The sequence below is a fragment of the Larus michahellis genome, chromosome 1, assembly GCF_964199755.1.
Source record: "Larus michahellis chromosome 1, bLarMic1.1, whole genome shotgun sequence".
Lineage (NCBI taxonomy): Eukaryota > Metazoa > Chordata > Aves > Charadriiformes > Laridae > Larus > Larus michahellis.
The window spans coordinates 75,621,203-75,646,717 of NC_133896.1; the positions used below are offsets into that span (position 1 = coordinate 75,621,203).

At 45.9% G+C, this 25,515-nt stretch overlaps 3 protein-coding genes across 9 annotated transcripts in view; 1 reads left to right on the forward strand and 2 right to left on the reverse strand.

Annotated features, from left to right (window-relative positions):
* The first annotated feature begins 4,852 nt into the window (after positions 1 to 4,852).
* LOC141737594 (poly(U)-specific endoribonuclease-A-like) lies at positions 4,853 to 8,757 on the forward strand. Its single transcript, XM_074572537.1, is given in 7 exon segments — positions 4,853 to 4,893; positions 5,805 to 6,102; positions 6,512 to 6,760; positions 7,191 to 7,216; positions 7,823 to 7,873; positions 7,875 to 7,962; positions 8,369 to 8,757. Coding segments are annotated over 7 exon segments (1,011 nt in total). The 3' UTR covers positions 8,627 to 8,757.
* A 1,349-nt stretch (positions 8,758 to 10,106) lies between these two features.
* LOC141743558 (lactosylceramide 4-alpha-galactosyltransferase-like) overlaps positions 10,107 to 25,515 on the reverse strand; it is a 32,960-nt gene continuing 17,551 nt past the window's right edge. For 5 of the 7 annotated variants that reach the window (XM_074588058.1, XM_074588087.1, XM_074588098.1 and 2 more), the window contains exons 2-6: positions 20,596 to 22,423; positions 15,885 to 15,972; positions 15,478 to 15,580; positions 13,776 to 13,888; positions 10,107 to 11,423 (exon numbers count right to left, since the gene is read on the reverse strand). In XM_074588058.1, coding sequence (XP_074444159.1) covers positions 21,287 to 22,369 — 1,083 coding nt within the window. In that variant the 5' untranslated portion in view covers positions 22,370 to 22,423 and the 3' untranslated portion in view covers positions 10,107 to 11,423; positions 13,776 to 13,888; positions 15,478 to 15,580; positions 15,885 to 15,972; positions 20,596 to 21,286. Of the gene's footprint in view, positions 11,424 to 13,775; positions 13,889 to 15,477; positions 15,581 to 15,884; positions 15,973 to 20,313; positions 22,472 to 25,515 lie in introns of those variants that run through there. The other 2 variants (XM_074588044.1, XM_074588053.1) reach the window with 2 other exon arrangements.
* Positions 10,287 to 11,369, reverse strand: LOC141743580 (lactosylceramide 4-alpha-galactosyltransferase-like). Its single transcript, XM_074588111.1, has one exon. It carries the CDS (start codon positions 11,367 to 11,369, stop codon positions 10,287 to 10,289), a length of 1,083 nt encoding a protein of 360 aa, XP_074444212.1.

The following is a 25,515-nucleotide window of genomic DNA, read 5'->3' on the forward strand; positions in this document are numbered from 1 at the left end:
CGTCCTGAGTGGGCAAGAGGAGTGTAAGAGGGAGATGGCTCCATGCCTTGGACCACCAGGAGGATTTCTGAGCTTCAGCTTGCATTTTCTCTGCTCAGTGTATTTGCTAAGAGAAAAACAACTTCTTGGCATAGCTAATGGGTAAGAGAAAAATCATACTAATTCTTCCCTGACGCGAAGGGCAGCGGGGATGGAATATATTCGTCTGGGAGATGTGTAAAAGGGAGTTATGTAGAACGTAGCACTGCAATAACCCTGCTTCCTGTTCTATTCTGTTTTACTAACTTGCCTCAGTGTAAAAAGTTGGTGAGACAACTGAATCATAAGCTGTTTTAGCTAAAATAAGGTGATGCTAAGATCGGATTTTGCTTAAACATAGCTGATCATGTAGAATCAGTTCTCCAAGTATCACCTGCCTGCCCAAGACCTTGCAGAGTGTTTGCCACATAACTGACCACTTTTATGTTTGTCCCTTGACAATGTGTTTTCTTTTCCACCTACAAAACCTGTCTTATTTATCCTGTGGTATTTCAAATACCAACTTTAAACTAAGAAAAACATCACTGGAGTCAAGTAAAAGACATGCACACTGGCATAAGAGGAAAATCTAGAGAATTGCTGGTACCTTCTATCAGCCACGTAAGCCGATGTATCTCACAACATTATTTTAAATGATTGGCAGCTTCTTGCAAATGGCTGCTCACCGGGTTTTCCAAATGCTTTTCTTCTCTATGCCAAGATTAAAGGCGCTTTAAAATTGGATGTTGTTCAAAGGATCTCTGAAGGTAAAATTACTTTAGATAAGACGTTCAATCAAACCTTCTTTGCATTTGCAATACATGCTTTTCTTGCTTTGACACTGTTGACTTGCTCACATGATTTGCCGCTGACCCTTTAATTCTCTTCATGTCTTGAGTCATATCTGATTTATAGCAATAAAAGACTTTTTGGGGCATTGCTCTCGATAAAATGAAGGTTTCATACAAGAAAATAATTTGGAAAAACAGGCACACCATGTGAATGTTTCACTTAAAAGCTATAATGAAATGGAGATGTTAGATTCTTTTGCTGTAGCTGCACTGCTGGTGCATTAGAGTCTCTATTGCAAAGAACCTCCCCCCAAAGTTTTCTCAGCAATTACAAGTGCAGAGTAAGTGTTCTTGTTATTGGGGTGGTTCTTTGTGCACGTAAGCACATCCAAGCAAGACTCCAACTGGACAAAATCCAACTGGCCAGACTTCTTGCACAGAAATAATTTATTCTATGTGAAAGCACAAATCTCACAACTGAGAGATTTCACCATATGGAGGGGACTGAGAATTAATGATAAAAATCTCTGGTTTGAGTCATACATGCAATTGTATTGAAAACCAGAGAGTAAATACACAATGTGCGTTTTCAGGAAAACCTTACCTAAATGCTGTGTGTCATGGATTTGCATGAAGGTGTTGGGCTTCCTCTCTTTGAAGTTGTCTCACCTCATATGTGTAAGCTAAGCTTATAGACCTTTTTTAAAGAAATACTGTCCAGAAATACTTTTTACAGGATGACTATGTAAGTTGCTAAACAAGTTCTTTGCTTTGTCAGGCATATACTTCTCTTTATTCTAATCTTCAGTTACAATGCACACAGGTGCTCTGCTCTGTTTGGAAACTAAAGGGACAATAAAAAGGAGAGGAAAAGTCCATGATGATATTGTGGTAGCACCCCGCAAAGAAAAAGGAGAGAAAAGGCTTTTATTTTATAAAATTAAGTGTCTTTAAAGTTTTAGGACACATTTTCTGAATGGAGGAATGTATTTAGTACATTTATTAAATAAATATGAGGGTTGAACTCTGTAGGTACGCTCTTGCTGTAACCCTCTCCTCTGTCAAGTAGACACCTTGAGCGTGCCTCCATGAGCTTATGCAATATTTCATAACATTTCCAGAGGACGAAAGATCACACAGAGCCCTACAGTCCTTTATAAACACAGGAAAAATCTGCCAAGAGCAGACCAAGAACAAACAGTAGGTATTGAAGGGATGACAGATTTCCTGTATAGGTGACTTTTACCAAAAAACATACATGCTAAAATGTATGTATATAAAATACTATATATATGGAAAAAATATTTAAAAACCACACAACCGATATCCCCCCCTAATATTTCACATACCTTGGATGTTCAACAGACAGCCGACTTCTCTCCGCCACTAGTAGTTACTTCCCAAGTGAAAACTGTATTAAACATAATATGGTAGTACACAAACAAATGGGATAAGCTGATGCAGAGGAGTAGACACCAGGAGACAAGTGATCCAATAAATTCAGGTCAGACCAAGGTAATCTCCAGTACTATTCTGTGAACGTGCTGATCCTGTTCTTTGGATTTTAGCTGAGCTGGTGAGATGAACAATTTTCTGTTTAGTGTTGGCTTGTAAGCTCTTTTGAGAAGGAATTGCTCTTCTTAAGACGTTGGAAAGAATGTGAAGGTACAGATAAAAATAAATAAAAATGCTGCTGGTGGTGGCTTCTGTGATATGCCCTAAGGCTAACTCCCCGTGAAGTTGAGCAGGTGCCTCGTTTGGGCTGCACAGCCAATATTGATAATGTGATGCCACAAGCCACACCACTGCTGCATAAGTGTAGCCTGCAGTCTGGGCAAGGGCTGAATATAGCTCCTCCGTGACATCCTCCTCCTGCTCCATGGTAAGACCCATGCAAGTATCCACGCTTGTTCCAAGAAAAATCTTCCTTCATGTTCGTGTTTAACCCTAGCAACAAACATATCCTTAGGCTCCCATATACTAGAATTTTTAGTCTTTCAGGTGTTGACACCTATTCAAGCCCAGTTCAAAATTCAAGTGATCTTGTAGATTTCTCATCAACAATGATCTCAAAGTATTGCAGAGCCCAAGTGAAAACGGATTGTCAGTGCCTCCAGCGTAGCTGATGTACATGATGGCTCAAATTCCCAGCTGCAGGCAGACTGAGGTGTGGCAGCCAAAGGAGTTATGGTTGTCTGCCCTGCCCTTCTGTAGGAGGTTGCTTTCTTCACTCTAAATAATGCTGAGCATAATATGCTGCTGCAACTTATCCTCTGGTGCATTAATGTAAACTAACTGCTTTTGGATCTTAACTCAGGGATATAAATTCCTTTGGGCAACAAGCTGTCAAGGAGTTAAGCGCAGATTGCTTTTGCTTTTCAGGATTTTAATCTTAGGCTATATAAGCTCCATCCCACAGTTACACTGACAATTCTGGACAAAAAGGATTGCTCAATAATGTGAAAAAAAAGCCCCAGTTCTCCAGGCATCGTTTGCTACTTTCTGTTTCCTTCAATATGGAGCTTAGACCAGCAGTTTCTGAGCCAGCCACAAAGTTCAATCTAGGACGGGAGAAGGCACATAAAATCTTGCTGTACTGCTTCTAGCCTAATCTCCCACCACTTTATTAATGCCCTCTTTTTTTTCTGCTATGACTTCGATTCCCTCCCTGCAAACAATGGGGCAGATGCCTGCCTGGCTCACTTTTTGCTCTTCCTGGCTGCCTTACATCAAGGCTGCCACGTCAGAAGACTGTTTGTGACCTTACCACAATATTTGTTTCCTCATTCTGATAGAAAGCATGGAATTTGCCACTGGCTGGAGGATCTCCATCCCGGCCAGAATAGAAGAAGACATAACAGTAATCAGGAGGTTGAGAGTCAGGCTTGAAGGTGCCTTGGTTCAGTCTGGGAGAACTGATGGCAAAATCATGGCAAGTTTCCCAAATGTCTATTTGAAATAAATGCCCATTGTTGACAAATTTCTGCACTTTTTTTCTTTTCTTGGGAACATCTGCTTTGGAGGAGAAATTCAAAATTATCAAGTGATTCTTCTCTGGGCTTCGATGCATGTGCTGGTTTATAACTGATTAGTTCAACTGTCAGTCATTTAAAGATTAATCCCCTTCTCTTTCTTCTCCACTCTGTTCTTTGTCTTGATCTTATGTGTTAGTGAGGACATAATGCTCTTGAAACTGGAGCTAACTTTGGGCGGTTCATCACGATAACAACCCTTACTAGATCTCGATAGATGGATGGATAGTCTTATGAAAAATATACACTACTATGCAGGACAAAATTCCACTAAAATGAGGAAAGGACCAGCCTGGTTAGGTTTGTATGTGCATCAGAGATCAATGCATGAGAGAATTTTCTTGTATGCAGACCATGTTTTTAGAGTCTTAGTCATCCTTCACCACACTAACTTTATGCTAGGATAACTTAACCACACATATGAGCAAAGGAAGGCATCTCTAGGTGTGGAATCTTGCAGGAAAAAAGCTAGAAAGAGTGTATATAAGATTGCTGCTAGAAAAGCAACATAGAGAGAATTCTTTGCTTCCTGTTTTGTTGTGTAGGATTGCAGCACACTGATAACAATCTCATGGATGCCTCTGGTTTGTACATAGAGTCCTCCTGAATGAAACACCACCATCTTCATTTTTATTTCAGTGCATGGAAAACTGCAGGAAGGCTTATTGACAAGAACTGTGTTAAAATATACTCTAAAATAATCTTAGGGGAGGCTCAAGTTTCCTTACAGGTTATCTGCGTTCTTTAGATATGAACATGAACCATGAGGATTAAGGGCAGTATGATACTATAGAAAAAGGTGTCTGCAAAACTGCCTTTTCCTAAAAGAGTTGCCTATGCTTTGTCATTTCCACTAATGGCATAGGCAGGACTTCCTAATGATGAAGAATCACTTAGGAGAGGGAACAGTACAGAGAACACATTAATGGTCCACAATACCAGGGTGCTGGTTACAAGTGGAGTCTCTCGGGTCCTATAACATTTAATATCTTTATCAATGGTCTGGAGGAGATGGAGTGCAACCTTTCCAGTTTTGCAGATGACAGCAAACTGTAGTGATGAAGTTGGTATACTCAAGTGCAGGGCTTCTCTTCAGTTGGACCTAGGCAAGCTGGAGGAATAGGCTAAGACAGGAACATCACGAAATTCAACAAGGACAAATGCAATCAGAACAGGATGCCCACAAAAGCTGTGAAATCACCATCTCTGGAGGTTTTCAAGACCCAACAAGATGGCACCCTGAGGAATATGGTCTGAATTCAGTATTGACCATACTTTGAGCAGGACTAGAGAGGTCCTGAGGTCCCCTCCACCCTGGATGTTTCTGTATGTGTATGACTGCTTGTGTGTATGGTCTGGGTGATTTGCAGTGAGGCAGAAGGGGAGATAGGTCCCAAGTCATTCTTGGAGGAATAAGGGAGGAATATGAGGAATTCCTGGGTCTCTCCTGGAGAGTTAGGAGTAGCACAGAGGTGTGGGTGAGGAGGGTTTCAGGGTTGTTGCTACCAGTCACAGGGAACTGTGAAAGAGAAGTGAGTATCAGATTTGCTGAGCAGCCATTTCACTCCTTGCCAGCTCAGTGTAGCACAAACATTACCATGTATTTTGGCCACAAATTGCAGCAGGACACTGAATATTCAGTATCCCATTTTGTACTCACGCAAGTGCTCAAACACTTTATTTCAACAATTGCTTCATATTATAATTTTCTGTTGCTGATAAACTTGAAAAAGGGGAATCTACCTCAGGCCAAAATGTGTGTGGGGAAAACTTCTCCCACATGGTTTCTCCATTTCTCAGAACCAGTCTCTAATTACCTCTCGCCCATGTTAACAAACTGCTATTCATCTTTTCTCCTCTTCTTTAGAATGCCCTTTTTGGAACAGAAATTTGAAAATTGTCAGGAAAGCCTTCTTTCCATTTTGGATGTGCTTATTAGTAACATTGATTGAAATGCCCCTAGATGTTGCCAACCAGAAGTCTTTGAAAATTCCAGAGCACCAGGATGCACCAGTCCAAAGCTGGTGGAGCTGCACAGAACTACCTCAACATCTCCCCGGCACTGGGGCGATGGCTGTGGCTGTGGTCATGAAGTCAGAAAGAGAAAACAAAGGCTGAGCCTGAGGGAGCCTACTCAGAAGTTGGATCGCTTAAGCATTATCATGGAGGAGAGGAGAATTAAACTGGCTAGCTTGGGGAGCAGGGTCTCAGGAGAGAAACAATCCCTCTGCTGCACTGCATGGCCTCATAAACTATATGCAGTGGGTTTGTGGGTTACAAAAGAACAGCAAATGAAGGTGCCCAAATCTCCCTTTTATTTATTTTGGTGGGAGGGAGCCTTGGCTCTACATTACTTCTCTTTATTATTTGTGATGTATATAGCATAGTCGCGCAGCTGGTTACTCATCAGAACCGAGCTGCTGTCACATGGGTTATCACAATCGTCTCTGAAAATGAGTCAACAGAGAAATTTCAGGCTCTTACAGTGTCAGAGATTATGTCATTTTTCTTTATGCTGGCAGTTCTTCTGCAATGTTTCATAGGAAGACCATTCATAACAAAGAATCCTGATAGCATTATGGGTTTTGTTTTGATTATTATAAAGGTAGGCACTGTCTCCTCTAAGGACATCTTACTTCTTTTATTGTTTTACTCTGGTCTTTCTCCTAGGGAAATGCAGATGCCGCACAGCAAGGTGTCAGTGCTGTCCAGGGCAGCACAGCCAGACATCCATTTCACAATGCAAATGAAGAATGCCTGAAGAGCATAAAAACTTTTGCAAGTGAGACCCATTCTTTTGTTAATGGTGGAAATGACATGAAGAACCTGTGTTGGTTTTTATGTGTTTGCCTAAAATATAACATCATCGTCCATGATTTGGATGATGGTGAGGATCATCAGGCAACATGTCATTTGAAGGTAGTTTCCACAACACTTGCATAAAGGTTTCCTGTAGCCTCAGCCTCCGGAAGAACATCCTTTTGTGCCTTAGACAAAATCTGAATTTCTCTGTGGTTCTTCCACTACAAGGGGAGATGGATGAGACTCTTGTCATTGCTTTGATGTTATTCCATGTATTGAAAAAGGTGTCAAAGTCATCTTTCCTCTTTTGCTTACAGACCTTTCAGATAGCACTAGGTCCAAAGCTACTTCTTGCATTTCTCTTGGGGGCTATCCTTCAAGCATGTCTATGAATATGTTTCCTTCCCTGATTTTTCTTTTCACCGGATAGAGTTGTATTAAGCTGATGGAACAGCTGGCATAATGGGGAACACCATTTTTCTCTGTTCCCCCCGCTCCTCTCTGAGCCACACAATCCTGTGTCTGGTGAGGGCAGCTCTGGTTCCAGCTCTATGCCAGGAAAGGAGGAGACAGGTATGTTTGATGGATATGGCCCCTGATAATCCCTACACTATTCTGACTTATGTAAATGTAAGCCCCAGTACCATCTGTTACACACAGAACTGGAAGACAGCCTCAAAATATGGCCTAAATGAGGTGTTCATTGCTGCCACACAGATTGTATTTAAGGACTTACTGATCAAATACTAACAGTATTGATCCTTGGGGTACACCACTGGTGAACTGCCTCCAGCTGCACTTTGCGTCCCTAATCACAGGCCTTCAACCGCAGACATTCATTCACTTTTCAGCCCACCATACCTTCCACTTTTCTGATCTGTACTGCATCAGCTTGTCTATGAGTCTGTTACAGGAGACAGTGTCAGAAGCCTTGCTAAAATCTGGATAAGCAGCAGGGATGCATCTGTGACATTTACTAGCAACCTTCATCATCAAATACAAATTTAGACTTTGTGGCTCAATTTCATTGCAAGTTTTGTGCAAAGAAAGAAAACCTGACAAATCCAGACAAATAAATCAACCTAAGCAAGCTTGTGCGTCTTCTTGCCTTTTACCTCTGCCAATTTGTATTATTTAAACACATAAAACCCCTATATATTATTCTTTGATTTATTACAGATCTGATTCTTGTGGTTTTGAACATGTTTTTGTTGGAGAAATGCCTGGTAAATGCCTTAGGTTTGCACAACTGGGTGATATTTTACCTTCAGGAAAAGCGCAACTACAAGGGATATGTTGCTCGGAAGAACAAAGCCAGGGCGCCTTTGCAAACAAGACAAATGGATCCAGAGATAAAAGCTGTGGTAGTGAACCAAGGCACAGTGATGCAATCATAGGCTCAACTGTTTTGAACCTAAATTGCCCAGGTGTATATAAGCAGAAAAAATACTAGCATGCCCTCAAGTCCAGCTTCTTTTTTTGCAAAAGCTATTTTAAAAATTAGTGCTGGTCTTTACAGAATCACAACACTGCTGAAGTTCAATTGAGATAAATGATCATGTATGCTCCAGAGCACAGGGAAAAGGCTGTGCTTCAGCTATAGCACTCTGGCACAGCAAGGATGACTGAATCTTGGAACGCTCTCAAAAATATGGAGTCAGAAAATGTATCTGTCTGGTCACAGTTGTGTTGGAGATTATTCTGTTGTTTTGTTTATGCTTTCAGCCTGACAAAGATGACCAGTTGATGAGCATCCAGTTCATCTGGAAGGGCTCAGTCAAGCCAATTGGAAGCACCTTTCCTAGTGTGAGCCTGGAGTTTGAATTTGCCCTTTACACTGTCATTTTCCTGCTGGCTGAAGAAAGTGTCATGCATGAAACAGTGAAGATAGAGGAATATGAGCTACAGGTGGTTGCTTGCTGCCACGGGCAACACTTTAGAACAGCATATCTAGTACTCCTCAGCACCAGTAGTGAAGACTAGTAGTTAGAGTGATCAGGCAACATTTCTTTTTTTTTTTTTGGGGGTGGGTGGGGGGTGGAACACGGGACTGGGCAGCAGAGTAAGTTGATATGTTGTTTTATATAACTAATTTTGAGTAAAAATTGATGACTCTCTCGCTTTTGGTCTGCAATGGAGCGTTTAATCAATAGTGTGCCATGGCCCAGTGCCTGACAAACCTTGAAACATACTGCTGATCACTTATATTAAAGGCTGAATCAAACTTACATCAGCCTTCCATTGTGCATGATAACACTGTACTTTTCAGCAAATAATTCAATTTATGGAATCCAATATGGAAAAGGCCATATTAAAATTGATACACATATTTCTCTTATTTATTAGCTACTGCATATATGAAAGAGCAATAGCCACACGTTGCTTACACTTTGCACAAGCAGAACCACAGTACTTTTTTTCTCCTCTCATCATTTCATAAGAAATTAGTTTCAAATGCATTTTTACAACTACAGTGCCCTGGACACACAGGAAACACATTCGGATGTGAGAATGGTCATCAGATCAAGGGCAGGTCTGCATCAGCTTTGCCCAGGTTTTCTAGAAGCCAGTTGGCTTCATCTCACCTAACTTTAGAAGTCCATGGTATAGGCACCTCTGTTCCCATTACAGGTGGTGATGCCTGCAGTCACTTACCTGCTTGTGCAATCTGCACTAGGGTTAGATGAATGACCCTGCATAATACATTGACTAGATCCCCAGTGACAATAATAAGATGTCAGGGGGACACTGCTCGTACTCATGGAACTGGCACTGGTCCTTCTGCTGATGTGGATATGTCTGCCCCTGTTCTTTCACAATGTGTTCAATACTCCAGTGAAAGGAAGATAATGCTTTTCCTTCTCATAACAATGCAGAAACAGGCAGATACTGAGACCCTCTGAGAGTGTGACAAGGACTGGTTAGATAGCATATCCCCCAAGAATTTCTTCAACAAAGCAGGGATCTTCACTCACATTGGTAAAAAAACCCGCTTTTGGCTATTTGTTTTCCTGAGGAGGAGCAGAAATGACTTATTGTTGTGAAATGTAAAACAGTAGAAAAGATCATTTGAAACAAAGTACCTTTGGAAAACAAGAAAAACTTTACACCGAGCCACGCAGGGATTTAAAATGTTTTCTGTTTCTTAAAGCAATTTTCAGATACTCCCCAAAACTTCACCAGCTGTAAGAATCTTTACCACTCAGGGAATTTGGTCCTAAGTGCCGATAAACCGTGGCCTATAGCAGTGGCTGGCACTTATTTACACGCTTAGAAACGTTACAGAGAGCAAGGCAAGGGTTTCTACAGCTGCTGAAACTACATGAGAGGCCTTTCGGGCCTGATACACAGGAGGAGCAATTGAGAGAACAGCAATAGAGGAGCAACTGATAGGCACCGATGAACAAGTTCACCCTGCCCTGCAGCATCAAGGGCTACTGAAGGACAACAAGAGAGGCCAAAAGCAGGTTCTGGTGTATATTTGAAGCACGTGGGATCCGAGGCAGATTTCAGAAATGGTACAAAATCACTGAGCCGTCAGCCAGAATACCTGCTCCTAGGCCAGAAATCAAGTCTGTGGAAGGTGAAAGGCACTCAGTTTCCCTCAGGTCGGGGAACTTCCCTGCAGCCAAGGGCCCCCAGGTCACATTGCAGGCCTTGACTGCTCTTCAGAGTCCTTCTTCATCTTCGCATATGTGGCAGGGCAGAACTGAGAATACAGCTGAGCCAGCAAAGCCTGGGATGTGATCTCTAGCCTTGTCCCGTGGCTCAGTTTGTTCCACACGTGCACCGCGTAGGTGCTCTTAAGGAGCTTGTGAAGCTCTGAGGAGCTGATTGTTTCAAATAACTTCTTCCAGTCCTCCCAGCGAATAGGATAAACGGCTTCTGGGGAAAGAGCACGCACCCCTTTGCAGCTCATGTTGTCCTGGATATTCTGGATGGAGCACCACTTCTTGAAGACACGCGTTAAGAGTTCTGGGCCCTGGTGCGCCCAGATCCAGCCATTGTAGTTATCCACAAAGTCCTGCATGCAAAGCTCCATGAACTCATGCTTGGGTGTAAAGGATAGAAAGGCCCCGTTCAGTACATCCTGAGACTGGAGACCAAGGGCATTGGTGAGGTTCTTTAAGTTCTTAAGCACAATGAAGTCTGTGTCCAGGTAGATGCCACCAAATTTCCACATGATGGTAATTCTGCAGGCGTCAGACAGGACAGGTAAGAAATACGGTTCCTTCTGGTGCTCAGACTGCAGGTACCACTTTGCCAGAGGCGTCCCTGAGAAAAGCTCTGGTAAGTCTAGGGGCCGGATTTCCACATTGGGGAAGCATCTCAGCAACGAGAATGCCCAGTGGTTGGGTAAGGAGGCATTCCCATTTGCCAAACCTTTCATGAGCACCATGACCCTTGTCCCAGGGTGCATCCTGGCCGCTGACTCCACAGAGCATGTGAACAGGTAACTTGGGTTAATTTGCTCTGACGTCTCCACAAAAAATACATTCCCTAGGCAAGGAGGGGGCCCACCATCAGTGGGATTGGGAAGGCAAGGCAAAAACTGTTCACACCTTCTTTGTGTAGGCAAGCTGTAGAGCTGGCCCTCAGCGTCCTCCCCAGTTCTCCAGTGGAACATGACAGAGGCAAAGAACACAAATGAAATGGTGAGGATAAACAGAGCCCTGAGCCTGTGGCTCAGCACCGCCGTGGTCAGTTTTGGCAGGCAGCTGGACATCCTGGGCAGTCTCGCTCCCGTCAGAACCTGCTCTCTCAAGACAACCGTTGTGATCTGAAGGGGAGGAAAGAAGAAAAGGACACTGAGTGACAAGGCAGCAGACCATGAGCCTTGGGACAGTGCCACGGCAAAGCAGAACCCTCCTTCCTGCACCTCAGGGAGCAGGCTTAAATTATGCCTGTTGGTCACTTCTGAAACAGTCTCGTGGCTTCTCTGTATAGTCACAGGGCCTTCAGATCCCACATCGGAAGCAAATGCCCATCTTTGGATCCCTCTCTTTCAAACACAACATAAGGACAAGTCTTCCTTTCTGTCTATCACAAACTAAGACTGATCCTCAGTTCTGTCCATGTATATTGTCCATGTAAGTTGTGCTTGCCACTTGGAAGCATATACAGCATTTGACACACAAATGGCATACCTTTATAGTAGTGCACAACAAACTCTGGTAACAGCATTAGAGACTTTATCTACCATCTTCTACAATTTCAGGCCATTCTGGACATGAGACATATATGCAAAAAACTGTAGAATGAGGAAATAGGAATGCTCCTTATGAATATTCCTGGAGCTCTGTCAATACATATTGTATGGAACTGCTGCCTTGCTGAGAGTTTTTTCTCATGATGAGAGGTTTTCTGTCCTTATCCACAACCTGTCCTTCCCCCAAACCAAACACAATACTAAGACTCCAGTGCTGTCGTCAGATCCTGTCAAGAGGCCTCAGTCTCCCAGGCTGTTGAACGAGCAGTTGTTGCCTTTTGAAATGAACCACCTGCCCCTACAGAGAGCCTGGCTCATTTTTCATGACACTGTAGCATAGCAGAATGGATGGATAGTGGAAGGGGAACAGATACAAGGCAGCTTTGGAGCCGGATGCAGATGATAAAGACAAGAATTGCCTAGGTAGAGACAGTTTCAAGGCTGCTTCCCAACCCTGCTCCCATGCCAAGTCCTCATTTCTACCTCCTCGGGTAGATGGTGCTGGCTAACCCAACTGTCACCAACCCAGGATTCAAAGGTCATGCTGACTGTGACCTGCTGAGCTCTGCCAATGGAATCACCTAGCAATGCATAAGCAATCCCCCCTCCACCCTACCCTTATTTCCTCTCTTCCTCCTGCAAAAGGAACAGATGAAGAGGAAGAGATCATTAACAAGGCAGCAACAAAAAGAGAAGTCATTATAGCTACATTCTCTGCATTAGCATCAGCATTTCTGCCCTTGCCTCCCCTTAAAGGGGAGGACAGCAGAACCAGCACCTCCTGGGCCCACCACTGAGGCCCCAAAGGTCAACATGCAAAAGCATGTGAAAGTGCAGCAAGGAGGACTGTGGCCTCTAGGACGAGAGGAAACAACCTCAAGTTGTGCCAGGGGAGCTTTAGATTAGATATAAGGAAAATTTTATTCAGTGAAAGGGTTGGATTGGAAGAGTCTGCCCAGGAAAGTGGTTGAGTCACCATCCCTGGAAGTATTTAAGAGACATGTAGATGTGCCACTTAGTGACATAGTTTAGTGGTGGTCTTGGCAGTGTTAGGTTAATTGTTGGACTTGATGATCTTAATGGCCTTTTCCAATCAAATGATTCTATAATTTCTCCTGCTTCCCTCTGCTCAATCTCCAAATCCAAATCCCCAGGCTCCAGAACAGAGAGCTTCATGAAACACGAAAAGCTTTAATCTGAAACCAAACGGACAGGGAACAGGACAGAGAACGCAGCTGGCACAATGCCATTTGTCATCCACCCCTGGTAACAGCGACTGGGTCACATACTACACTCTCCACGTAGCCAGAAGACAACTTGTCAGCCACAAAACGACTTGTCAGCCACAATGGGAGGTTTCCAAATGCAACAGCACAGAGCCACCACTCTCCACCAGGCACTGGGGCTTGGTGAACAGAGGAGAGGCAGCCGATACACAAAGCGTCAACTCTAGATTGCCAGAACGTTTTCGTCTCCTGCAGAGAAATGCATGTGCTCTGGGTGTTATAGGCAGTGAAAAAAAACCCACTCTGCTTTCTACATACCTATTTCCCCCTGCATCCACACCACAGCCTGTAGAATCCCGTAAATCATTTTTAGTTTGGTAAGCAGTAGAAGAGAAAAAGGGACAGGCTTGCGGGGACAGAGCTTTTGCTGTAGGGAAGGCAGAAAAGTGCATCTCTAATCTAACAGTGAGCAAGCTTCGAGGTTACATGCATATTTTTAGTAAGAGGAGAAACTTCTACCACAATCACAATTCTATATATTTAGAAATACATTTCTGCTTCTGTAGCGCATAAGAGGACATTTTAGACGCTGCATTAGCCAGTCAACTATTACAGAAAACAAACACAGGAAACCTCGTTCTCTGCCTTCCTCTGAAATTGAAAGTGTTGTGGCACAGAAACTGCAAATACTACTCACCTGTCCCTGATTTCAACACACCACAGAAGTCACTGCTCAGCTGGACAAGCTTTTCAAGAGGTTAGCGTGTCTCTGAGAGTGCCTGTAACTCTATGGACTGGTACTTCCTTTTTCTGAAATGAAATGGTGAATAATGGAGTCTGAACACATGGAGAAAGCAAGGAGATCAAGGAGGATGTGACATCATATGTTCAGCTAATACATTGGCTGAAAGAAGGGTCATGCAGCAGCTGTGCTGTGAAGAACCCATCTAATCAAGAATGAAACAGGAAAAAAAGAAAAAATAAAAAAAAGAAGGAAACTGACACCCCATTATCATTACACTTTAAGCTTTATACTGTGGCAGGAAGCTAGTTGCTGTTTCCTACTCTTTTCCCTTCATTGTTTTCTTCTCCAAGGAAAATGATCAGAGCTCTCTCAGCCTCTCCTCCTCCAGCACATGCTCCAGTCCCTTTCTCATCCTAGCGGCCCTTTCCTGGACTTGCTCCAGTACGCCCATGTCTCACTTTTACTGGGAAGCCCAGAGCCAGCACTCCAGATGTGTCTCACCAGTGCTGAGTAGTGAGGAAGGATTGCTTCCCTTGACCATGCAGGCTCTACATAACACAGCCCAGCAGGTCCTCTGCCACAAGAGCACACTGCTGGCTCCTGGTCTACTTCTTGTTCACAGAACCATCAGGTCCTTTTCTGCCAAGATGCTTTCCCGCTGGTCAGCCCATGTACTTTTCTCCTCTCCTCAAGCCTATCGCTGCACTGGCTCTACTCAGGTTTGCTAGAAGCCACAGCTGGCTTGTCTCACCTAAATTTTAAACTCTGTGGTCTGGGCACCTGTGTTCCCGTTACAGACAGCGATGCTTACGGTCACTACGGTGCAATCTGCATTAGGGTTAGATGAATGACCCTGCATAATCCATCCACTACATCCCCAGCGACAATAATAAGATGTCACGGGAGAGACTGCTCCTGTTCCTTCTGCTGTTGCAGACACGTCTGCCCCTGCTCTTCCACAATGTGTTCAATACTCCGGTGAAAGGAAGGTAATGCTTTTCCTTCTGGTACCAAGGCACAAACAGGCAGATGCTGAGACCCGCCTGAGAGCATGGCACGGGCTGGTGAGATGCTCACGTGCCACAAGAATTTCTTCAACACAGCAAGAAACCTGCTAATGCATATTTTCTGACAACACACAATTTGCAAAAAACACTCCATATAATTTTCACAACCTCGCTTACTAAATTTAAAAGCCTAGCTAACCAACGCAGGGCTGGAAATATGCAAAGGAAAACAAAACAAAAACCTCAGTCCAAACAAAAATTGTAAACTGTACAGGGACACCTTGCTGCATAAGGTAAAGCCCGACATTTCAATGGCAGCAAGTTTCCCCTGTTCCAAGCACAAAAAGGATAAAATGTGGCACAAAGAGAACAGCCGTGGAAGATCTCGTAACTCCTCTGTGCAAGGACTTCAACCAATCTGATGCTGCTGGATCAGCACATACATCTCCTCTTGGTGCCCCTGAGGGTACTGGAGCACCCTGCAGTGAGCAAAGGGCTTTCCTGCTCTACGTAACTGTAAGTGTGCTTCGCTGATAGTTTCCTTGGCACAAAACCACAGGCAGCAAAAAATGGAAACAGCCAAAACTGGATGACAACGGGATGACTGGGTGATGGTACAACATGCATTGTACACGAAGGCAACTTACATGAGGCCAAACGAGCATCACCAAGCAGTTCCTGCAATCCTCTGCTTTTCAGATTGTAAGCGCAGACTGTACTCAGAAGTCCCTGACAGCTGGCAAATCATTCCTAACAGGACAAAATGTACACTGTTGAGTGATGCTGTTATAGAACACCATTAGATCGTAGCGATGCTTGAGGTAGTATAAAAAATGCCAAGAAATAGGCTGTAGAAATTCTTTTAAGGGCATGCATTTAGCCTTGTCAGAGAATGAAACGTTACGTTCTCAGTTCACACTGAAAGCAATTAGAATTGCTTTTACATAATTACATTAGAACCACGTAATTCTCATATTACGACTTCTGCTGAAGGTCTCAAACCTCCAGGCCTAAGCCTTAGTGTAACCAGTATGGCCAGAAGGGACTCATATACCTCTAATGCAGTACTGGATAGACACTCCGTGGAGTCAGAAGAATTGAAAGCAAGCCTCAGCAAAGACCTAGAGGATATTACCAAGTTTCTGCAAAAAAATAAACAAACAGATTGTGGGGAGAAAGGACATGGCATTTTTTTATAGCTCTTGATTCCCAAATCACTGTACGGATCGTGGCCATAGATGTGATGGCATCTCGCTGAAGTTATCCAGAAAAAAAAAAAAAAAATATACAGGCTCTCTCTGTTATTTGCAACAGAGAGAACCAATGAGTTGGGTAAGCAATGGCCACAAACAGAAAATCACATAGCAGGTCATGGCAACGTCATTAAGCTTCATTTCAGCTTCGGTCTCTCTCAATACGATAAGCGGTAGTCTGAGATTAGCGGAAAATGGTCAGTAATGCAATTATACTCAGACAGAGTAGGAAATGTGTTGAATGAATTAAGATAGAGCTGTAACAGCTTCCAAAAAACCAGGCGTGCTCAATTTCAGTTAAAGTGAGCTTGCTCAATAGCTTCATCAATTGCAGAAAAACACTAGCAGGAGCTGTTACTTTCTCAGGCAGTAATCCTTTGACAGGATTAGCTTGTACCCAGTGTCAGTGCTATTTGAGAATGGGCCTACAGGAATTCATAACAGAGAAGTGTTCTTCTAATGTTACCAGTGCGGTTAGCTACAGCCACAATGGAAGTTGCTTGCTGAGCAAGCTCAGAGGTAGTGCAGTGGTGCATGCCACCACTAACCCCTGAGCAAACCCTAGCAGCAGCAAAGAGCAAGGCGAGATAGAAGTAATGCTACTAAGACGACTCTGAACCCTGCTGATGGCTGCCAGGCCCTAGTACCCGGCGTAGCGATGGCTCAGTATCAAGATGGCGAGCCACCAAGGAGGGGACTGTAGCCCAGAGCCCAGTGCTGTGCCGCTCAGCTCTCCCTCGCCCCAGGAATTTAGACTCCTGCCAGGAGGACTAAGAAGAAATACTCGACTTGAGGCTTCTATCAGACCACCGCTGAGGTGCAGGGCAAGGAAAGAGCTTGTTATTTGTTCATCCTCACCTGAAATCACAAAGAATCAGCACTTCCTCAGCTTCACTCCCTGGGGTCTCTCCCCACGACTCCTATACACAAGAGAGCTCTTGCACGCAGAACCCAATATTAGACTCGGTGCACTGTACTGTCTGGCTGCTTTGGAAACTTCCATTACGAATATGTACAGATACAACATGGATTGATTGCCTGACAGGTAAAAGAGTTAGTAGTAGTCACAAGGCTAACGTACCACCAGAGAAGAGATCTGTCTCCTTTTATCGTAAGAGTGATTGCACCTTTACCTTATTGAGTACAGGGCAAGGTAGAGTGTGCCATGCTGTCTGCTGTGGAGCACCTGAGTCACGCCAGGAGCGGGTGAGCCAGGCACAGCTCAGAGGGATGGAAGGATCACATCGGAGGCTGGACGTATGAAGCAGGGAGCATGACTTGCTCCAGCACTGCTGCGGGATCCTTTGGATCCCACAATGAAGTGGCCATAAAGTAACACACCGATGGATCGCTCCGCTGAGCACCTTGTCCACAAAGGGACCAGTGCACAGAGTCCTCTACCCAAAAGGTCTCGGCCTGCCTGCAGTTTAGATCATACTCTGTAGCACTGGAAGGTGAAAACTGACATGCCCATGATATAGCGAGTAGGAAAGGCCTGGAGAAAAGGTCTGCAGGCAACAATCTCTCAGGGCCACGAGAATCCAAAACATACTCCGGTGTGCACGAGCTCTTTTCTTCATTTCCTGCAAAGACGTTATGAAGATAAGGATTAATGCAAGGCAGAGAGGCTGCATTTCACTCACTGCACTGATACTGGCGCAGCTACACAGAGCCTATCTTTGCAGAGGAGAGTAATGCTCTTCCAAGAAAACGGCACAAGCTGAAAAACAGATCAAATGTCATCACAATACAAGAGGGAAAACAATAAATCAAATGCGAAGCCATGACTCAACCGGCATTTCCCACAGTTGAACTGCTGTTCAGTTGCAATTGCCTTTAAGATCTGCTGTATTTCCCTATAATGCAGGCAGGGCTCAGGGGCCCCTGAGAGATCAGAGATCTCTGGCCAAGGGCTGCTCAGCTGCTCAGCCTCAGAGCACAGGGACCATCCCCAGCCACCAGAAAAAACACCAAGGAAATACCCTCTAATCTCTGACCCCGCAAACTGCCTCAATTTCCACAAGAGAAGGGGCAGGATTTGGCCACGGTAGCAGAACACGCTGGGACAGCTCTTGCCGACACAGCTGTAGCTACACTGCTCTACGCCACAAGAGCAAAGGGCTGGGGAGGCAGAAGGAGGGAAGGGACACAGGCCTACAGGAGCACAAGATGCCTCTCCCAGAGACGAGTTATTCCTACCCAGCCCAGAAGCAGGGGGAACGAGGCACAGCCCACCCCAAATCCGCTCTTTTCCCCCAGCAGTGCCCAGAAGGGGGGACGCAGCGCCTGGCCGCATGGAGCCTTCCAGAAGGTCCCGCCATGGCGGTGCCACCACCTCAGGGGCAGACCCCAGCCCAGCCATGGTGGTGGGGCACTGCCCTGGCACATGCCCAGGGGCTGCGGGGCCTGTGTGGCTCTAGCAGCAGGAGCGGGGAGGGGGAGCGTCAGCCCAGCCCTGCCCTAATTTGCCCCATTTAGAGAAAGCTGAGCAGGAGGAGGAGCTCAAGGAGGGACTGGCAAACTGCTATCCTCTATGGGGGAAGATGGCAGCGGGGCCCCTGCTGCCATGTGGGTGCCCGCCTCAGCACCTCTCCAGCTGAAGGCAACTCCAGCGGGCAGCTGGCACGTCCTGACCCTCCCCACCAGCACCTCAACCGCCCCCCACTGCCATCCCCTGTCGCGGCTCCTCCTCTCCATGACAGCCCTGGCTGGCCGTGGCCCTCCCATGGCCAGGCAGGCTGCAGGAACTCACCAGCCAACAGGTGAGACTACCCTGCCTTTTTCCCGCTTCCTCATCGGTTGTGGCTGCCATGCCGGTGCTGACTTACCTCCCTCGTCCTTCCCGTCGTGACCAGACACTATTGTGCCATGGGAAGCATCCAAAAGGCCGCAGCCGGCTGTGCCAGAGGCAAGGATACGGGAAACCCAAGTTTGGGCTTTTTATTCTCAGGCACTTCCTACAAACAGCACCAGTCTGAGGCCCTCGGGTCTCCTCCTCCTCAGAAAAACCTTTCAAGTTGCTCTCATGGCTTCCTGTGCCCCTGCATCTTCTACAACTCCCTCCCCCTATGAACCCGGTTCCCCATACAGCCCAGCTGGCACAGGTTTGCTGACCACAAGCAGAAGCACTGCTTTTTCATTTTTCCCTCTTGAAAAAAGAATCACCAGTTGCACAGCCAGACCCTTCAATCTAACAGCCACCTCATACAGAGGTTAGACTTGGATTCTTTTACATCCCAAGGAGAAGTTTCCTTCCATTGTGTTTTTCTGTAGATGAAAAACCAATGTAGAGATGGTGGAGGGTTTATCGTGTTGCCTACTAATACCACCAATCAGCTGCACAGCTTGCTGTGATGGAGTAGCATGGGCAGCGAGCTGCTGAATGCAGGAAAGAAAGAAGCAGATGGAAGCAGCACCTAGTGGGAAGGCTTTGTGTCTAGTACAGGGAAGGGGAGCTGGGTGATGCAGCTGTGCTGTGAACTTAATTAAGAAACTCACCTGGCTGAAATGACTAGCCTAGCCACAATGTGTTTTCTATTCACTTGCTTCTGAAGGGAATCTTTTAAGCGAGAAATATTCCCACTGGTTATGCCCTCCGGGGTTCCATCCATTGTACAATAAAACACAAGGATATTTCTGAGAGGGGCTTCTTTGGTTGAAAAAACAAGTGGTTGTTAAAAGAAGAAAAAAATCCCTGCATCTAGAAAGCCACCAGCTGGTTCTGCTTACATTCACCACTGAGATGCATCCATGTGCTGATGTTAGTCCTACTAGGTTGGCAACACATTTGGGAGTGGAGTTGCCCGCATGTATAGCTGGTAAAGTGCAGTGGGATTTCTATGCAGTGAAGAAACAGCAAGTGCAGAGTAATAGCAGAGAAAAAGGAATTCAGACATACATCAAGGTATCATACCATTACTGACTGAACAGTTTTCCATATCAGAACGATGTCAAATCACCGTATAAAGATGTCGGTATTTCACTACAGTGCTGCTGGTATCCAGTCTGAAGTGAGAGTTACAAGAAACGCGTGACAAGCTGCACATCTGAGCATGCTGCATCTTTGCGCAGCGTGGTCTTTCCCAGGCTAATCCTAGCCTTTGATGGAAATACTTCTATGCAAGAACCCTTCCATATCAAGCAAATACAGAAGATTAAGAAAAGGTGTACAACCACACTCCAGACAAAGACGACAGGATCATTTCTCAGAATTCACATACAAGTACCTACCAGAGTGAATGATTTCGTCATAAAATGCGTGACTCTGGATGCGAGGAAAAAGGGTTGGTGTAAGTTAAACTTGAGTTGCATTACTAAGGGTTGCTTATTATCTTACTGTCACATATAACAGTTAGAGGGAAATAAACCCCAAGGAAATACCCTCTAATCACTGGCAGTCTACCAACTGTTTTACCAGCAGTGCTATCTTGAACATGTTACTCAGGTGTGTTGCAGACAAGGACACTTCTACTTCCACGCAGTGACGCTGCAGGAGAGTATTGTTCTCAATACCTGTCGCATTTTGCCACGCTGGTAAAAGAACTGCTTTTGGCTATTTCTTTTCCTGAAGGGGAGCAGAAAAGTGGGTCTATCGCCGTGGAATGCAAAACAGTAGGAAAGATCATTTGAAACAAAGTACCTTTGGAAAACAAGAAAAACACTGAGCCATGCAGGGATTTAAAATGTTTTCTGTTTCTTAAAGCAATTTTCAGATACTCCCAGTCCCTCCCAAAACTTCGCCAGCTGTAAGAATCTTCACCGCTCAGGGAATTTGGTCCTAAGTGCCGATAAACCGTGGCCTATAGCAGTGGCTGGCACTTATTTACACGCTTAGAAACGTTACAGAGAGCAAGGCAAGGGTTTCTACAGCTGCTGAAACTACATGAGAGGCCTTTCGGGCCTGATACACAGGAGGAGCAATTGAGAGAACAGCAATAGAGGAGCAACTGATAGGCACCGATGAACAAGTTCACCCTGCCCTGCAGCATCAAGGGCTACTGAAGGACAACAAGAGAGGCCAAAAGCAGGTTCTGGTGTATATTTGAAGCACGTGGGATCCGAGGCAGATTTCAGAAATGGTACAAAATCACTGAGCCGTCAGCCAGAATACCTGCTCCTAGGCCAGAAATCAAGTCTGTGGAAGGTGAAAGGCACTCAGTTTCCCTCAGGTCGGGGAACTTCCCTGCAGCCAAGGGCCCCCAGGTCACATTGCAGGCCTTGACTGCTCTTCAGAGTCCTTCTTCATCTTCGCATATGTGGCAGGGCAGAACTGAGAATACAGCTGAGCCAGCAAAGCCTGGGATGTGATCTCTAGCCTTGTCCCGTGGCTCAGTTTGTTCCACACGTGCACCGCGTAGGTGCTCTTAAGGAGCTTGTGAAGCTCTGAGGAGCTGATTGTTTCAAATAACTTCTTCCAGTCCTCCCAGCGAATAGGATAAACGGCTTCTGGGGAAAGAGCACGCACCCCTTTGCAGCTCATGTTGTCCTGGATATTCTGGATGGAGCACCACTTCTTGAAGACACGCGTTAAGAGCTGTGGGCCCTGGTGCGCCCAGATCCAGCCATTGTAGTTATCCACAAAGTCCTGCATGCAAAGCTCTATGAACTCATGCTTGGGTGTAAAGGATAGAAAGGCCCCGTTCAGTACATTCTGGTCCTCGATACCAAGGGCATTGGTGAGGTTCTTTAAGTTCTTAAGCACAATGAAGTCTGTGTCCAGGTAGATGCCACCAAATTTCCACATGATGGTAATTCTGCAGGCGTCAGACAGGACAGGTAAGAAATACGGTTCCCAGCGATGATAAGACTGCAGGTACCACTTTGCCAGAGGCGTCCCTGAGAAAAGCTCTGGTAAGTCTAGGGGCCGGATTTCCACATTGGGGAAGCATCTCAGCAACGAGAATGCCCAGTGGTTGGGTAAGGAGGCATTCCCATTTGCCAAACCTTTCATGAGCACCACGACCCTTGTCCCAGGGTGCATCCTGGCCGCTGACTCCACAGAGCATGTGAACAGGTAACTTGGGTTAGTTCGCTCAGAGGTCTCCACAAAAAACACATCCCCTGAGGAATGAGGGGGCCCACCAGCAATGGTGTGGGGAGAAGGCGGCAAAACCTGTTCACACCTGATTTTGGTGGGCAAGCTGTAGAGCTGGCCCTCAGCGTCCTCCCCAATTCTCCAGTGGAACATGACAGAGGCAAAGAACACAAAAGAAATGGTGAGGATAAACAGAGCCCTGAGCCTGTGGCTCAGCACCGCCGTGGTCAGTTTTGGCAGGCAGCTGGACATCCTGGGCAGTCTCGCTCCCGTCAGAACCTGCTCTCTCAAGACAACCGTCGTGATCTGAAGGGGAGGAAAGAAGAAAAGGACACTGAGAGGCAAGGCAGCAGACCACGAGCCTTGGGACAGTGCCACGGCAAAGCAGAACCCTCCTTCCTCCACCTCAGGGAGCAGGCTTAAATTATGCCTGTTGGTCACTTCTGAAACAGTCTCGTGGCTTCTCTGTATAGTCACAGGGCCTTCAGGTCAACACACAACTCAGGGGGAAGCAGAAAGGATGAATGTGGCACTTCTCCTGCCTCCCTCTGCCCAATCTCCAAATCCCGAGGCTCCAGAATAGAGAGCTTCACGAAACACCAAAAGCTTTAATCTGAAACCAAACGGACAGGGAACAGGACAGAGAACGCAGCTGGCACAATGCCATTTGTCATTCACCCCAGGTAACAGTGACTGGGTCACATACTAAACTCTCCACGTAGCCACAAAACGACTTGTCAGCCACAATGGGAGGTTTCCAAATGCAACAGCACAGAGCCACCACTCTCCACCAGGCACTGGGGCTTGGTGAACAGAGGAGAGGCAGCCGATACACAAAGCATCAGCTCTAGATTGCCAGAACGTTTTCGTCTCCTGCAGAGAAATGCATGTGCTCTGGGTGTTATAGGCAGTGAAAAAAACCCACTCTGCTTTCTACATACCTATTTCCCCCTGCATCCACACCACAGCCTGTAGAATCCTGTAAATCATTTTTAGCTTGGTAAGCAGTAGAAGAGAAATCAGGGACACACTTGAGGGAACAGAGTTCTTTCTTCCACGTAACTGACACAGGAAATCTGGCTCTCTACCTTCCTCTGAAACTGCCAGTCACACTCACAGAAACTGCAAATGCTACTCACCTGTCCCTGTTTTCAAGGCACCACAGAAGTCACTGCTCAGGTGGACAAGCTTTTTCAAGACATTAGTGTCTCTGAGAGTGCCTGTAACTCTGTGGTCTGGCACTTCCTTTTTGTGAAAAGGTAAAGGTGGAGTCTAAACACATGGCAATAACATGCAAATCAGGGAGGATGTGACACCATACATTCAGCTAATACATTGGCTGAAAGAAGGGTCATGCAGCTGACGGGTCATAGGGCTGTGCTGTGAAGAACCCATCTAATCAGGAATGAAACAGGAAAAAAAGGAAAAAAAAACAAAGAAGGAAACTGACACCCCATTATCACTACACTTTAAACTTTATACTGCGGCAGGAAGTTAGTTGCTGTTTTCTACTCCTTTGCTAAGAATTCCCAGTGCTCACGCTGCTTGGGTGGCTGCCACGAGAACTGAGCTGAGAGTTTCATAGACCTGCCTCCTCCCACCCCAAGACTTCAGTTCTGAATGCTCCTTTGAACACTCTTTCAACCAATTAATTTCCTCATCCATTTGGCAATACTCCTCTTATGCCAGATACTTCATTGAATTACTTTGCCAAATTCAGGCGTCCCGCATTTTATGGCAGAGTTCCCCCTTATCCCCGTGCTTGATGGCAGCTGGCCTTCCCTTACAGAAGACATGTTGATGCGTTCATAAAATACCATACAGCCACTAAGTTTAGGGTTTAGCGCAGTTTCTACTCAGTTGCCTGCAACAAATGTCGCGCCTATTGCTCTGTAGCTTCCCAGACCCCTCTCCCCTCCACAAATCCTTCCAAGCACAGCAGCACCACAGATGGACTCACAAGATACCAACATTGAGGAAGCTCTTTGGAAAGCACCTTAAGCTATTTCCAGCCCTTTCATCCATCCATGGAGCTACCCAGGCCTCAGGTTGGGCCCCATCTACTCACAGAATCACAGAAGGGCTGGGGTTGGAAGGCACCTCTGCAGATCATTTGACCAATGGCCCTGCTCAAAGCAGAGTCACCTAGAGCAGGTTACTAAGGCCAGTGTCCTTGCGGCTTTTGACCTTGTTTGAGGACAGAGACTTCACAACATCTCCGGGAAACCTGTTCCAGTGTTTCACCACCCTCATTGTAAAGAACATCTTTGTTATATCTACCCTGCTGCAGTTTAAAACCATCAGCCCTCATCCTATTGCTGCAAGCCCTTGCAAATACTCCCTCCTCAGCTTTCTTGTAGGCCCCCTTTAAGTACTGAAAGGCCACAATAAGGTGTCCCAAGAACCTTCTCTTCTCCAGGCTGAACAACCCCAACTCTCTCAGCCTGTCCTCATAGCAGAGGTGCTCCAGCGCTCTGATCATCCTCATGGCTCTCCTCTGGACCCGCTCAAACAGGTCCATGTCCATCTTGTGCTGAGGGCTCCAGAGCTGGACACACTACTCCGGGTGGGGTCTGACAAGAGCAGAGTAGAGGGGGAGAATCACCTCCCTTGACCTGCTGGCCACACTTCTTTTGACACAGCACCGGATATGATTGGCTTTCCAAGCTGCAAGCGCACATTGTCACCTCATGTCCAGCTTTTCTTCCACCAATATCCCCAAGTTCAACTTGGCAGGACTACTCTCAATCCATTCATCCGCCAGCTTGTATTGATACCGGTGGTTGCCCCGAGCCAAGTGCGGGACCCTGCACTTGGCCTTGTTGAACCTCATGAGGTTCACACAGGCTACTTCTAGAGCCTGTCAAGGTCCCTCTAGATGGCATCCTGTCCCTCAGGTGTGTCAACCACACCACTCAGCTTGGTGTCATCTGCAAACTTGCTGAGGGTGCACTCCATCCCCCTCGATGTCATTGATGAAGATGGTGAAGAGCACTGGTCCCAGTACGGACCCCTGAGGGACAGCACTTGTCACTGATCTCCATCTGGACATCAAGCCATTGACCACTACCCTCTGGATGCAACCATCCAACCAATTCCTCAGCCACCAAACAGTCCACCCATCAAATCCATCTCTCTCCAACTTAGAGAGCAGGATGTTGTGGGCGACTGTGTCAAAGGCCTTACAGACATCCAGATAGATGACATCCATAGCTCTTCCCTTGTCCACTGATGTAGTCACTTCATCATAGAAGGCCACTAGGTTTTTCAGCCAGGACTTGCCCTTGGTGAAGCTATGCTGGCCGTCTCAAATCACCTCCCTGTCCTCCATGTACCTTAGGAGGATCTGTTCCGTGATCTTCCCAGGCACAGAGGTGAGGCTGGCAGGCCGGTTGTTC